The sequence below is a fragment of the Pelecanus crispus genome, chromosome 1 (genome assembly GCF_030463565.1).
Source record: "Pelecanus crispus isolate bPelCri1 chromosome 1, bPelCri1.pri, whole genome shotgun sequence".
NCBI lineage: Eukaryota > Metazoa > Chordata > Aves > Pelecaniformes > Pelecanidae > Pelecanus > Pelecanus crispus.
Genome location: NC_134643.1, coordinates 152,078,160 through 152,092,884, shown reverse-complemented (window position 1 = coordinate 152,092,884; position 14,725 = coordinate 152,078,160). Strand labels below are relative to the sequence as shown.

The window sequence follows — 14,725 nt, the reverse complement described above, 5'->3', positions numbered from 1 at the left end:
TGATTAAGTAGAAAAATGGTTTCCACTAGTTTACATTTTAGCATTCTAAGTCTGGCAGATTCAATTTCTTACTCTTCCAGACTTACTTCCCCACTGAAAAACGGGAGAGGGGCTCAGCTTCCCTGCATAGCCAAGCTCAGGTCCTGGAAGAGGAAGCCCTCAGCTCTTTGATTCTGCACCAGCCCCGTCCCAAAGAGTGGAGGGCCCTGCCCAATCAAGCTTACGTGGCGTGTGAATCGGATTACACCTCAACATTTGACGTTACAACTAAGCAATTGTCTCATTGTCTTCTCTGTCCCATTACCCTGTTAGCACTTCTAGACAGGCACTTCTGGAGGGCCACTCATCCTTACTGTCTTAAATACCTGTCTTAGAACAAAAAATATTGTCTTATGGAAGTTTTTCTCTCTGTTAAAGGGAGCTCTGACGTTCAGCTCTGGCTGGATGCTGGTCATACGCTGGATAACCTATTTAAAGCTTCTGAAACAAGCCGTATTCAAGGACCTAACTCCCACTGATACAACCATCCTGTACAGAGCTCTGTATTGACAGAACTTCACAGCTTCCAGAAACTGTACTAGCTGCACCAGAGGTACCTCTGGCATCTCTGCAGAGTGCTGTATTGTGCCATGGAGACATACCCATGAACTAATGAAAATTCAACATTCATATTAGTATCAAGAAAAAAGTCATTAACTGCTATTGAACTGCCAATTATCCAGTGTAACTGCAGACCTCCCAGCACAGCTGTTTTACCTTCCCGCTCTGCTGTATGCAATATTACATTCATATTGCAGGTTACATTATCACAGCAACCTGCAACCGGTTCCTAACTGCTGAGAGAACAAATTATTTTGCCAAAATTATTGGTTCAAATCTGTAATAGTGAATAATGAATTAGACATGCCTAGACTTAGGGATTTTTTCCTTGCAATCCCTGTAGTTATAAAGAACTGTGAAATTCAATTACAAATATTAAATGAACTCTCCTTTTGAAATTATTCTTCTTACAGCTATTTTTTATGACTCTGGGGAGAAAAAAGAAAGTTTGTCCTGGATAAGCTAAAACCCCTAATGGTAACTAAATACTACTCAACCTCTTCCACTGGAAGTTTTTATTATCCTTCAGTATTGATGGATTGCACTTGATACTACCCAAGTTTAAATTCTTTATATAATCAAATCTTTATTAAAATTAAAATTGTGGGGAGAAGTGTATTATTACTAAATGATCCTAATGCTCTGGTGACACTTAAACAAAAAGTACTCTCACTCAGAGTCTTGAGACTCAGGAAGTCTCAAGTTAAGAATCATGGGAGGTTGCAAGAGTACATCAGAGAAGTATTAACATGTGTTTATTTTATTCTTCCCCAAGCATCCACTACCAGCCAGTATCAGAGTCAGGACACTTGGCTGGGTGGACCTTTAGTCAGACATGTCATGGATGTTCCTGCATTTGTATGTTGTCTTCTGCCAAGCATGTGATTGTCGGCCGTACCTTTATCAAATTGCTAAGCTTTCTGTACTACTACAGACATTAAACTATCTGAATAAGCACTCAAGTGCATGAATAAAAATTGTCATATAAATAACACTCTTTCCTTTCTTTCTCTTCTTCTGTCTTCAAAGGAATGGGAAAAATTGCTAGGCACAGAGTAGGTATAAATCCATAAAGTTTCTGTGGATTTTCCACTCCTGTATAACTTAAATGAGCTTAATTCTTCATTACTTGGACATGATGAAAGGCTGTCAACAGAAGTAAAAATTTACTCATGGTTACATGCACTGAAGTCCTGACCTTGTACTTTACGACTCATTTTTTTATGACCAGTATATTTGAAAGGACATACATGCGACGCCTGTTGCAATGAATGCAAAGATACCGAGAACACGATGAAGACACGTACACAATGTTGGTAACTAATGACATCGCAGATGGCGTGGCATATCCTCATGACACTGGCACATATTACTAACGACCTGCAGGAGACTCCTGATCTCCTGCAGTATCAGCAGGAGACCAGCAGGGGCATCTGAAACCACATGAAGATGCACTTGTGTGTGCAACTCAGGAGAGCACTGGCAGAAATTATAATTAAATTGGAACACAGAATCACAGAAATACAGTGCTGGAAAAGATCTCAAAGCATCGGCTAGCCCAGCCTCTCCAGAGGCAAGAGCAACACCATTGGAAGAGCTATTTTTCTAGTCTCTTCTTGAAAACCTGCAACAAAGGAGATGCTACAGCAAATGTAGTTAGCTGAAAACTAATCTGAAATCAATTCTTCAGGTCTTACTTCAATTGGTTCTAAAGAGCAGCTCATCATCCTCCTCTCACCACTGGCTTCCTACATATTGGGAAATTTATGTCCTCTCTCCATCCTATTTTTCAGTGCTAAACAAACTCACTTACTTCAACATTGCTGCATACGCCCTGTTTTCTAATTATTTTAATTAGAAACATTTGTTTCCCTTCCTTACACCTCCTGTTCATTTCCATCTCCCTGCAAGCCAGTGCAAAAACACCGGACACAGCATTCTTGCTCAGGTTGCACTACTGGTAGACAGAGAAATCCCCGTGCCTCGTGAATGACGCTTCTATTTATGTACCCAAGAGTAAGATGCGTCTTTTTTCAATTGTATTGCACTAGTGACTTGGATTAACTTTTCCACTTGCTTTAGACTCTGGTCCAGTAAAACCTCCACATCCTTTTATTCTGCACTGCTGCTTAGCCAATTCTCTCTCATTTTAAGTACTGGATTCTTCCTTCCTTACAAAACGTATCACTTTGTGCTTGCCCCTTCCTTATTTAGGGCCATTCCTCTAATTTGTAAACATCATTTTGAATTCCCTTTTTGTCCTCTGAAATGTCTGCACTTATTCCAGATTGATGTCATCACAGATTGTATCTATTTCATCATCCAAGTCAGGATGATTCAACATTGGCAGCTGGAGTTGGCTTTTAAGAAGTCTATTGCCACCTCCCAGCAACATCAACTACCTCCTTGTCTCTGCGTAAGCAGGTATTTCTTTCCCTTCACAGCAGCCGCTTTCCTCTGCGGATAAGCAGAAGCCTGTCATCAATTCCCTTGGCCAAACAGGAGTCATTCTCCTATCACGCCGTCTGCTACAAGCACTTCTCTGTCTGTCAACAGGAACCATGAAGTATGACAGGAGTGGAGAGACAAAGCGAGGCAGGCTGGGGGAGTTCACAAGTACTGTCCTGAGGAAGAAAAACGGATGGGGCCAAGACAAAGGATTAGAAGGAAAGATGCTCTTCTTGCCAGCTGGCAACTAGAGGACAGGTAACCTGCTAAGATAGACTGTCCTCCAGGAGCAGTACCCGTTGCTGCAGTTTCCTAGTAGATGGCTGCTGGCTCATCACCAGCACAGCGATACCACTCTTTGCAGGGCTATGCTGGCCTCAGGAGATGCTTCCCTGCTTGGGCAGTATTTTTCTTCTTTTTTTTTTTTCCCCCCCATACTGTCTATCAAACACATACATAGATATACACACAAAATTATTTATATGGTCTATCTGCCATATCTATCTAGTAGTCTCCCTACGTACATTAAATTATAAAATATATAAAAGCACATATCAGTATATAAAGTTATACATTCTATTTTATACTCTTGTGATTTGTGATCAAGTTATAAGCACTGCAACTTGAATCTTCTAACTAGAAAACTTGTGTTTTCAATAAAAATGATTATGTAATCACTCTAGTAGTACAACTCATTTAATTTCCCCATCTGAATCTTCAAAGCAAAATATGTCACAACTCAGTTACGATTTCCTGCATGAGGTAACTTTGAGATTCTGTTCGCAAAGTATTTAGAAAGTAGCTGTTTATGGCAGGAAATAAAAGCTACATTTATGATAGGAAACATAGGTTACATTTCACAGTGCCTAGCTGCAGCCACCCAACGACTAACCATGATGCCTTTACTCTCTCCATAGCCATTCAGGAAAGATGGACACCTCCCAGAAAGACAAATCCTTCCATCTTAAAAAGAAAAAACCCATACAGACGTCTAATATCTCTGTCACAAATTAGTGCCTATCTCCTCCTGATTCCAGAGGGAGCCTGGAGGATGAGCTTTGGCTGGACACCTAGGGAACAATTCACTTACTAAGCAAGGGTGCCTGGTGCCATTTTGGATGCCCTGTATTATGCAGGAGCCCTGCATAGGGCTGGCGGGTACAGCACAGGATCTATGGGAGTCCCCTACCCTTCTAGAGAGGCAGCTGGGGTCCAAACGGGATACCTTGAGGCACCTAAAATATCTAAGAAGCGCTATTAAAGTGTCTTCTTTATTTTAAGATAAATAGGTCTCTGGACTCCATCACCTGATTGACAAGGATGAGACTCAGTTGTTTAAACTTCAGGAGCTGGTGTCATGGCTAACACGTGCACAGAGCACATGGACATAGCAGAGGACTTGCAAGAGATCTGCACCAACCTGGACTGGAAATTGGAGGGCAAGTATGATACCATGGAACCGAAATGATGGTAGACACCTTTGCCTAAGCAGCCACATTCTGTTCTAGAACCCCATTAACTACGGTTAGCAATCCAGCTCACATTTAGACTTCTAATTGTATACATCTCAATTAACAAGACCTGAATCCCACCCCATTTTTTAGACATCTAAAGTAAGACATGACAAATCTCATTAACAGAAGGATGAAGGTTCTGCACCTTCAGTACTTCAGGTGAAGTACGAATTAATTCACCTAAAAATAATTATTTATGCATCACTATCTAAGGAAGACAGACAATATTTGCCCTCAGCGAGTAAGAACTTTGGTTGACCTTAAAGCAGCAACTAAAACACAGTTTGTCAGAAAGACATCAAAATTGCTTCGAAAATCAGCAGGCACCCAATGAAGTCCATATGCGTACTTGCAGTTTTATAATGGAACATATGTAAAAATAAAAAATTACAGTGTTAGCATAGAACAGATTACATCTTTTTCAGAAACAACAACTCGTAAGTTTTATGGTCTTTGTTTGACTTTATGTCAAACTAATTTTCCCAGTACAGTATTCTCAAAACAGCAGGATGACTATATAGCCAATGATGCCTCCTGGGTTTTGCTGGCTTGAGTTTAATTTTATCGAAATTAAAGCCTTTGAAAAACCCTGGATGAACAGCTCTGAAGTCCCCTCTACACACAAAGAGAATGCAGACAGCACTTTAGAAAGCAGTAGCACAAGTTTCCTTCCTTACAGGAGATCATACTATCTATACATTATCTCTAAGGAGAAGGGTTAATTTTTGCACTGATCCCCTTATTTTCTCTATCCACTTTATAGCTTTACCTCCCGTAAATTATAAAACACATCCTAAAATAATTGGAAAATGAAAGCACAGCACCTTAGTCTTCCAGCTATAATGATGAGTTTAAGAATGGGGTTACTTGGAGACTCAACATATTGATTATTTAACTTCCTAAGGATAAAAAGCTACGGGAGTATTTGGGTGCTTGAAAATTACGTGCCTGGAACTAACGCATTTGATTCAGAGACCAAACAGTGAACAAGAATTGGACTATACAAATTCACAAATTGTGCACATTGTCTGATCGGAAACAGGCTGACAGACTAGTAAAAAGCATGAGAACTGTTTCTTTTTCAATTCACATCATCTAAGCAAAACATACCGCTAAAACACAGAAAGTACAGACCACAATCAACCCAAATCACGTAAAATGATAAATATTATAAACTACTGTAATCTGACAACAGTAATCTTCCATACTCTTTATTTGTAAAATGACTTACAGTATTTTCTCAGTATTACATCTGTTATTATTGATTAGTATTTTGTTTGGAGATGTACTTTACTGTACATTTTACAGGCACTTACAGCAGTTTTAAATTCAATTATTGGAGGTATGCACAAAAATAGGTAGGTGGTTAAGTACCCAATTACAGGTATAATTTGTGAAATAGGCAAATAATGGGAAAGCATGCACAGGTAAAGCAGGGATATAAAGCACATATGGAGATATACATATATATGCATATATATATGTGTGTGTGCAGGTCATTAACAGACAGCAGCCCTGCCTTGAAAAATGCACTTCTTACGTTCAACTTCATTAATTCATTCTTGCTACCACATATATAACTCAAAGTATAAATACCAAGGTATATTATTTTTAGTTCACAAATGTCTAGTATTTTCAGTATGATGTAAACAGTATAGAAGAGTAACAATTTCAATAATGCTACTCGCTATTTTCAAGATGTTATGAGATCAGATAGAAATTGCCTATTTAAAACTTTTCAGTAAAACAATTTGATGCCATGCAGTCCTGATACTTGCATCAGTCCTCCTGATCCAGCTTAGCATTTCAGCGTGAAAAGTAAAGAAAAATGTTAACTGTTCCACGTAATCTGAGGAAGATGGACATTATTATTCAATAAGTCTATTCTAAAAAAATAGCTACAGGTAGTCTGGATGTAGAGAGGGCAAAGAATTTTTAATAATTTTCAACAGAAAGACTAAAAACACACAAATAAATTTTTTAAATGCTGGAAAGCCAAATGAATAACTAGTAACTGAAGATTCATAGAGGAATATATTATATATGTGCCTACAGTTTGATTAAGAATAGAAAAGAGTATGATACAAGCTGTAATTCTTGTTACAAAGAATTGTCATCATATCACTGAAAGCTACATTACAGGCTGCCTAGAAGGCAGTATAATAAAACGTGCTGTAATAACTTTTTATTTATATTCATAAACTTGAAGAATGTTAATTCTCTGGTTATTTTATTTTTAATATAGAGACGAATTTTAACAAGCTAATTCATAAAAGGTTACACCAATGTCTAGATTTAAATCGAAGGAATTAATGTCCATACTACCACAGTTCACAGAGAGAAATTCTTGTAAGACATTTCAATAGTTGATGAGGCTAAAGGTCAACGCTCACAATATCTGTTTGGAATTAAATGAAAGAATATGTCAAAGATTAAAAGTTTAGTTGGTAACCAGCATGAAGTTCAACAGCTATACCTCAGTTCTTCAAACTAACTGTGACTTTTTTCCCCTTCAAATTACTATCTTAGAATGTATACTTCAGGAATCTTGAAAAGCTCCTTATGTTCATCCTTATTCACCGTTTCCTGATATTTACTCAAGAATCTTTGCAGGTCAGTATGAAGTTACCTAAAATAAGTGGAAGTAATCAACTCAGGCAGTACTTGAATACAGCTGTGCTTATTCAGAGATGACTTCTTTCACAGGGAGAAGAGGCAAGCTCAGCTGAAACCCCGCTTGTAGTAAGGTGTTCACCAACCAGAAGCCCTTTCTGCTCATTTTTCTTGAAGTAAGTTAATACGGTTTTTGTAACAATAGCATTTTAGCAATTCCCTTCAGAAACACATATTTGTTTCTGTTGCAAGATCTGTATTGATATTTTTCAGACTTTGCACTGCCCCATGAGAGGGCACGGAAAAAACCTCTTCACTTCTTTAGAAGTCTGGCAACTAATGAGAAACAGTGGGCACTGACTTGTGGGGCAGCTAGAAACTAAAGTCATTGTTACGCTGGCTCACCACCTGGGAGAAATGGAGGGCACCCATCCTCTCGAGGAGCTCCTGTCTTATTCAAGATCTAATTACCACGTCTAGCAGCACAACCAGCAGTGTGATTACTTTTCCTTATACCCCTGCTACAGTGGGGTGGACAAGTTGTTATTTAAACCCAACAGGCTTTCCCACAACTGAGGGGTGGGAAGCACAAAAAGCACCACACATACCCTCATTTTCTTCCCAGTCTCAGTCTGCCTTTCTCTGACTTTATTGCCTATGTGACATTTCACATACGCAAAGTGTTATATATTAATTTAATGTGTAATATAGTGCTTCCCTGAGTGTGGAGCGTAGCCAAAGGTGGGGAAGGTGGCAGCGGGGATAGTGAAGTCAGACTTTTCAATTACTCCTCAAAGACTCAGCTTCCATTTTTTTTGAGAAGCAATCCTACAGGTACAGAAAAGCCTGTGGAATATATGAGGTTTCTTTGCAGCTGCCTGAATTTGCAGGAAGCCTAAAATAAATTCTTGTAAGTAAGAACTATCCCAATGTGTTCCTCCTGAATGAGTAGGAAGGCAGGCGTTGGGGGCACTTTTAACTGCAAACAGGTAACTGTATCTCTGTTAAAAACATTTTTTTAAAAGATCAGAAGTAGAGCAAGAAGTTTCCATCGCAGAATTTTGGGTAGAGCGGGTGAAAGAAGGGACAGGCTTAACGAGAGTACACAGATCACGTATAAAGCCAAGCTATGCCAGCTCGTAACACCGCAACAGTGCATTGAAGGAGGGGTAGTGCTGGTGTCAGTGCCGTATTTACTAAAAGAGAGCTCAGCTTCCAAATGTGCAGAATTATTTTTAATGCCATAAATGTAACTACAGCATTACAGAGTAAGCTGGTCTTTTCCCTCAGGTTTACAAAATGAAGAATAGAAGGAAAAAAATCTGAGGTACAGGGGGAACGAGTAGTTTGCTCAGAAACATGAAAAATCCACCTCAGATTTAGGATTAGGACAACAAACAGCAATTCTGCCTTCCGGCCCCAAACTACCAAACTGCACAGACCGGGGGACCGAACCGCAGAGACACACTACACACCTCCCTTTTCCTCAGCGAAGCCGAACAGTATCACTTTGCCGAGCAAAATTACAATTCCTCCCAAGCCCGCAGGCAATCGCGCCTGCTCTCGATGCTCAACAATCATTAACGCACTCGCACAGGTCAGACTTTCTCCACCGACAAAGCCGGGTTGCTTTTCCTCCCCGAAGCGCGCAAGCAGCGGGGCGATGCCGACAGCCGCGGCGCCTCCGCCACCGCTCCCGGCCCCGGGAACCCCGCGCAGCGCCGCCGCCGCCAGCCCGCTCCGCTCCGCACCCCGCCGGCTGCGGGGCCGCGGCAGGTGCCGGTGGCCCGGCGGAGCCCCAGCGAGCTCCGGCCGGCGGCGCCCGGCAAGGGGCGGGGGGGGGCGGGAGGAAGGGGAGGGGGTCAGGCGGCCCGGCACCCCCCGGGCGCTGCCGGGCCGCGCACAGCCGCGGAGGCGGCCGCCGGCGCAGAAAGGGGCGAAGGGGGAGAGCGCGTCTCCGGGGAAATAAAGTTTTCAGGCGGAGAGGGCAGCGCTCGGCGCCCGGCGCAGCTCGGCCGCCGCCCGCCCAGGCACCGGCGACTTCGAGCGGAGGGAAGGAGGGAGGGGGCCCGGGCGGCCGTGACCCGCCGGGCGGCAGCCCCGGCGCCGCCCCCCCCGCCCGCTACTCACCATGTTGACTTCGGAAACCATGTCGATGCTGGCGATGTCGATGTTCATCCCCACGCAGACGGGCGGACCTGCGGGCAGAGCAGACCGTCACCCGGCGGCGAGGGGGGCCGCGGCAGCCGGCTCCGCCGTGCGGGAGCGGCGGCGGCCCCGGGGCGGGGCGGGGGAGAGCTGCGGGCGGCGAGCCCGGCCAGGGCGACTCACCTCCGAAATCCGGCCGGAGGCGGATGTCGTAGCCCTTCAGCAATTTATCCACAGTTTCTTTCACGAAGGACATGTTGCCGGGATCGTTCACACTGTGGGGGCGAGAGACGGGGGGGGGCGGGGGAGGCAGAGGACGGGGTGCGGGGGGCCGGGGGCGACGGCGGGAGAGGGGAGCGGGGGGGGGGGGGGAAGCGCATCAGCTTGTTCCCCTGCCGAAACGCATCCCGCCCCGCCGCCGGGGCACGCTGGCTCCTACCTCTGGGCGCAGCAGACCACGGCCACCAGGACGGGAGCGGAGAAGATCCCGAAGATCCTGCCTCCCCCAAAGCCCCACATCCCTCCGCTCCGCGCTCCCCCCGCGCAGCAGCAGCCACCGCCGCCGCGATCCGGCTGCCCCGGCTGCCGCTGAGGAAGAGGCGGAGGCGACAGACCCCGTCGTCCCCCCCCCCCTCCTGCCCCCCCCCCCCAAAAAAAAAAAAAAAAATCCCCCACCCCTTGCCGCAACACCGCTGCCCGGCCCGCGGGAGCCGCCCGCGCACCCGGCTGCGCCCACCCCGCGGCCGGACGCCGCCGAGCCCCGGAGGAAGCCGCCCTCCGCCGGAGCCCGGCCGCCCGCCGCCCGCCGTCCCCACACGCCGCCGCCCGCCCTGCCGCCTTCCCGCCAGCCGGGAGGGGAGGGAGGGCCGGGGAGGGGAGGGCGCCGGCGCCCCTCCCGGCGGAGCAGCCCGCGGAGGGCCGCCGTGGCGAGCGGGGCTGGCCGGGGCCGGTAGCAGGGGGCGGCGGCTCCCCCGGCGCCGCCTCGGGGTACGCCCGCCCCGCCGGCCGCAGCAGCGGCCCCGCCGTGCCCGCCCTGAGGCGGAGGTGCCCGCTCGCAGCCCCCGCGGGGGGCAACCCGCAGCCGGCTCCTCCTCTTCGGGAGGACGAGGGGATCCCCGGGGCGGGAGCGGGGCTGCGGGGCCTGGGCAGCCCGCCGGGCCCCCCCCCCCTCCATGCAGCCGGGTGAGCGGGGGCTGCCCGGCGGCGGGCTGGGCTGAGGGGGCCGCGGGCCTGGTCTCAGCGCCGGGGCGGGCCGCCCTCCCCTGCCCCTCAGCCTGCCCCAGGCGGGGTGACTGCGGCCGCCCGCCCCTTGGCGTGCCCCGGCAGCCATGCCAGGTGCGAGGCGGCTGGGGCAGGAGGGGGAGCTGGGCGGGGAGCAGGGCCTCGGGGGTCCCTGCCGCGGCCGGGGGTGCGGTGTGGGCGAACAGGTGCTGGGCCTCAGGCTCCCTTCAGCCGCGCCCCTGAGGATGCCATCAGCACAGGTCTAGGTCCTCATGTTTTGCCAGGCAAAACCTCCGCTGGCCTCCAAGCGTGCGTAGGCCGGCTTGTTACTTGGGACAGCAACGAAGGGAAATGGCGCTGGTGCCAAAGGGCCGTAGGGCAAGAGCTGTCGGCTCACTCTTGTGTTGCCTGTGAGCTTCTGGGTGCTCCTAACTTTGCGTAAAACATTGGTTGGGGTGGAGACAGCACAGGCATTATTATTGTTAACTTCCTTCCAGGTTAATTAGTCCTTTTCAGCAGGACTAATTGGCATGGAAACAGAAGCACGCTGACTTGGCAGTATTGCCTTTGGTTCCAAAGCCAGCTCCTTCTCCATGCCAGACCTCTTCACCACGCTCTGCCAATGGTGCAAACATGCTCTTAGCCAGCTCCTGGTTGTGGTTACATTGCAATCGGTGGCCGCTGGTCCATGGCAGAGCACAACATTTCACTAGTCAATGGAGAAAAGCAATGGGTTTTTTTGCACTTTTACCACCTGTTTTTCCTTCTATATATCCTCTTCCCTTAGAGAAACTGCTAGGGAAAGGATGGACGCTTGAGGAATGCTGTGGTGTTGTGTACAGGTGAGAAAGCATGGATGGCTTTTCGTCTCTCCTCGACAAATTCTTGAAATGACAGACAAGTGCAATCCATGGCGTATGTTGTGACCTTGTTGCTGTTGCAGTTAATAATAAAGCTCCAATAAAAGAAGGAGCAGGCTTAGTTTTAAAAACAATGTAAAACCCTATAGGCAATGAGGAAAAATGTAGAGAAACTGACTGTTGCGAAATCTTGTGATTTCATTTGAAGTCTTGCAATATTTGGATTTTTCTAATACTGCCATAATTACTATGATTATAAAGTAAGTGAAAATCTTAGCTTTCATTTAAAAGCTAATAAGGCTTATGATGAAAGCTTGAAAATTGTGACACAAAGCGTACATGACTCAAGGGCTCAAAAATGAAAAGTCAAATAATAAAAATTTTTATATATATATATAAAAAGTGATTTGAAGGCCCTGAATCCTGGTTGGTTTTTTTTTTTTTAATGCTGTGGATGGGCAGTATTGAAGACGGGTTCTTTCAAGGACTTCAGAGAAAGTGAATTTAGGGAAGGGTACCAACACAGCTCTCTTCACCCTAAGTGCTGAAAGAAAGTATTAACATTGAAGAAAATATTTCTTATGAAGAATTTAATGTGGTTTGAAAGCACATTTAAGCACTAAAAACTTTTCTTAAATAGATTGTCGGTTTTATAACAGAAATAAAATATTTTAGAGAACACTGCTTCTGGTTAATGCGCTATCCTGGTACTTCGGAAAGACATCTGAGGTGGGAATGAATCAACAGTGCTGTAGAGTCTGTCATATTTTATCACTTTATTTAAGTATTTGTCTTCTTGATCTTTCAGAGCAACCGTTTCCATTTACTTGTCGGTAGTTTAAAGATAATCCAGGTTGGGGCTGATGGGACAAGGAAGTAGTTAGGGGGTTATAGAGCATTTGTTCCTTGGGGCTTTGGATGCAGTTAGGCTTAGCAGTAACTGAAAGATGTTAAAAATTATAAATGATCAATGAATTTCATGGAAGGTAAAAGTCATCTCGACTGTTCAGTGATACGGTCTTTACAGTGAAAATCGCACTTTGGGGTTTGTCTGCAGGGAAGACTCAGAACAAAGCTTCTGTGGCAACGGTCTGCAGGCAAGACCCAGCAAAGCCCTGCACAGTGCAGAAGTATTTAAGGAAATAATGAAAGCAAAGACTTTTGTGGAGCTGTTTAATGTGGCCAATAGCAAAAAAAAATGGGCACACTCCTTGTCCTGCCCCAAAACTCTCCACCCTGACTTTTCTTCTGGAATTAGGCTCCTAAATGTCTCCTTTCAAAAAGCAAACGGGTTATTTCAAGGTATGGCAGGAAGGAGTCTGGGCACTTTTATTCACTAAAACAAAGCACCCAGTCAGAACCTGCAGGTTTTCCATTCAAGAAAATCCCAAGGATGTATCTCCTGAGATCAGCCCAGACTAAGAACCTCGGGGTAAGGTTTTCATTTCTGTTTGAAATGTTCCACTTTTCAGCAAATAGTTAAGTAGGGGAGAGGGGGAAAGAGTTAACATGACTCTGTGGCCTAGTGGTTTGGCTCTTACCTATGAAGTACTGTTATTTCATAAATAATCCAGTGATCGTGAATTAATTACTGGATAAAATAAATCAGCATTCAGTGGTGTAAGGAACGGAACCCGATTCTCTGCTCCCCTTAGGTGCCTTCATCATTGCTCATTCTCACTCTTGCTCTTTTTCCAACATACAGTCTTTCTGTCCCAGTAAAATTATCCCTGTAAGAGATGAAACTTTGAATGCTGTAGTTCAGGGACTAAATTCATCACTGTTTCTACCACTTCGGTGAATGTTCTAGCCTCTGGGCCACTGGACGGTTAAGACCTATGCTGCCAATCAAATTTTGTTCAATAAGGTAAGCACAGCGATATTCTTTTCTTCCTTAGCATTGCCAATATTGGTTAAAGCCCCTTCAAAAATCGATAAGTCTAAACTGCAAAGGCAAGCATTATGTGCGAAGGAGCAAAAGGACTGTCCTTGGGCTGATGCAAATACATGTGGAAGAATACACCTGCCTACCTGTGAAACAAGTCCTTGGGGTGAGCGGGGTTACAATGGATTCATTGGCTGTGTCTGGGTTAGCAAGCACTGAGGCTGGTCTGTAGAGCAAAACTGCTGTTGCTGAGGACCTGATATCCATACCATATACATTTTGGTTTTTTTCCCCTTAGGAACAGTTCTAATCTGGTCCCATAGACTAGATGCTCATTAGCAGTTGGACCTCATTCAGTGTGCTGCTGGGGTGCATTTTCCACCTTAGTTTCGTACGAAAGGAATCGAGTTTCTGTACTCTGAGACTGCTCTGAGACGTGCACCAAAGCACAGTAAGTGGGAATGATCAAATGATTCACTTCACAAGCACAGTCCTGATCTGCACTAATATGCTATGTAGATGCACCCATCATCTCCTTTCAGAAGGAGCTGGAACAAAGCACGCTCAGCCTTTGTTAAAGGACAGAAATTGTTGAAGGCAGTGGGAGTGGAATGAGGAACCACTCAAAATTTTGGAACAAATTCCAGTTTTCTTCATCATTGTCAGTACTAATGGAGATACAGGAGAGGAGGCAATGATGGGAAGGCTAGAGACGAGGAGAGGTCTGCTTACAACTGATGCATTTACAGTACTACCACTATCAGTCACCAGACTGTAGGAGAAAGACTGGCTTGAGAATCAGGGAAGAAGTATTTGATCACACCATGCAATACATCACTGAGCTCTTGCACTGGAAAGTGGTACTGAGGGTTTACCTGACAAAATGAACATAACCCAACTTACGTGCTGAGGTCAGAATCACTTAGCAGAACGTTTTCTTTTTCATTTTCCTCTCTGGCTTGTCTGTCATTTAACTGATTTTGACAAAGATCCAGTCTTATCGTGAAGCAAAGTGCAATCACAGAGGGTTCAGAGATACAGAAGAGAGGGAGACAGAAACTAAAAGAAGTGGGAAGAATTGCTGCTACAGCTGAAGTGGTATCTTCTGAGGAACACAGGACATTAATCTTACTAGGCTGAGACCCATGCTGCTGCTTACCTATTCTGCCTTGCAGCAATTTTAATAGCCTGCTGGTTTAACCTGCTGAGAAGGTGTAATTAATAAAACTGGCTGGGAAAAAATCCACAAGAAAATTTTCAACTCTTTTTTTTTTTTTTTTTTTTTTTTTCCAAGCCTGACTTCTTTTTTACTTTACGAAATCAGAGGTTGAGGACCATTTTTGCCAAAATACCATTGAACAGAAACTTAATACTTCCTTCAGAAAGCTCAACTTTCTTACTTTCTGTCCTACACCATCTCAGCAGAAGCAAAGTTT

General features: G+C 45.3%; 1 protein-coding gene across 2 annotated transcripts in view; it reads right to left on the bottom strand.

Moving 5' to 3' along the window:
* Positions 1-14,725, bottom strand: part of GABRB3 (gamma-aminobutyric acid type A receptor subunit beta3) — a 193,179-nt gene that overhangs the window by 102,828 nt on the left and 75,626 nt on the right. The window contains exons 1-3 of one of the 2 annotated variants that reach the window (XM_075726577.1): positions 9,763-9,842; positions 9,507-9,598; positions 9,306-9,373 (exon numbers count right to left, since the gene is read on the bottom strand). In XM_075726577.1, the coding sequence (XP_075582692.1) occupies positions 9,306-9,373; positions 9,507-9,598; positions 9,763-9,842 (240 nt within the window). Of the gene's footprint in view, positions 1-9,305; positions 9,374-9,506; positions 9,599-9,762; positions 9,843-14,725 lie in introns of those variants that run through there. The other variant, XM_075726568.1, reaches the window with a different exon arrangement.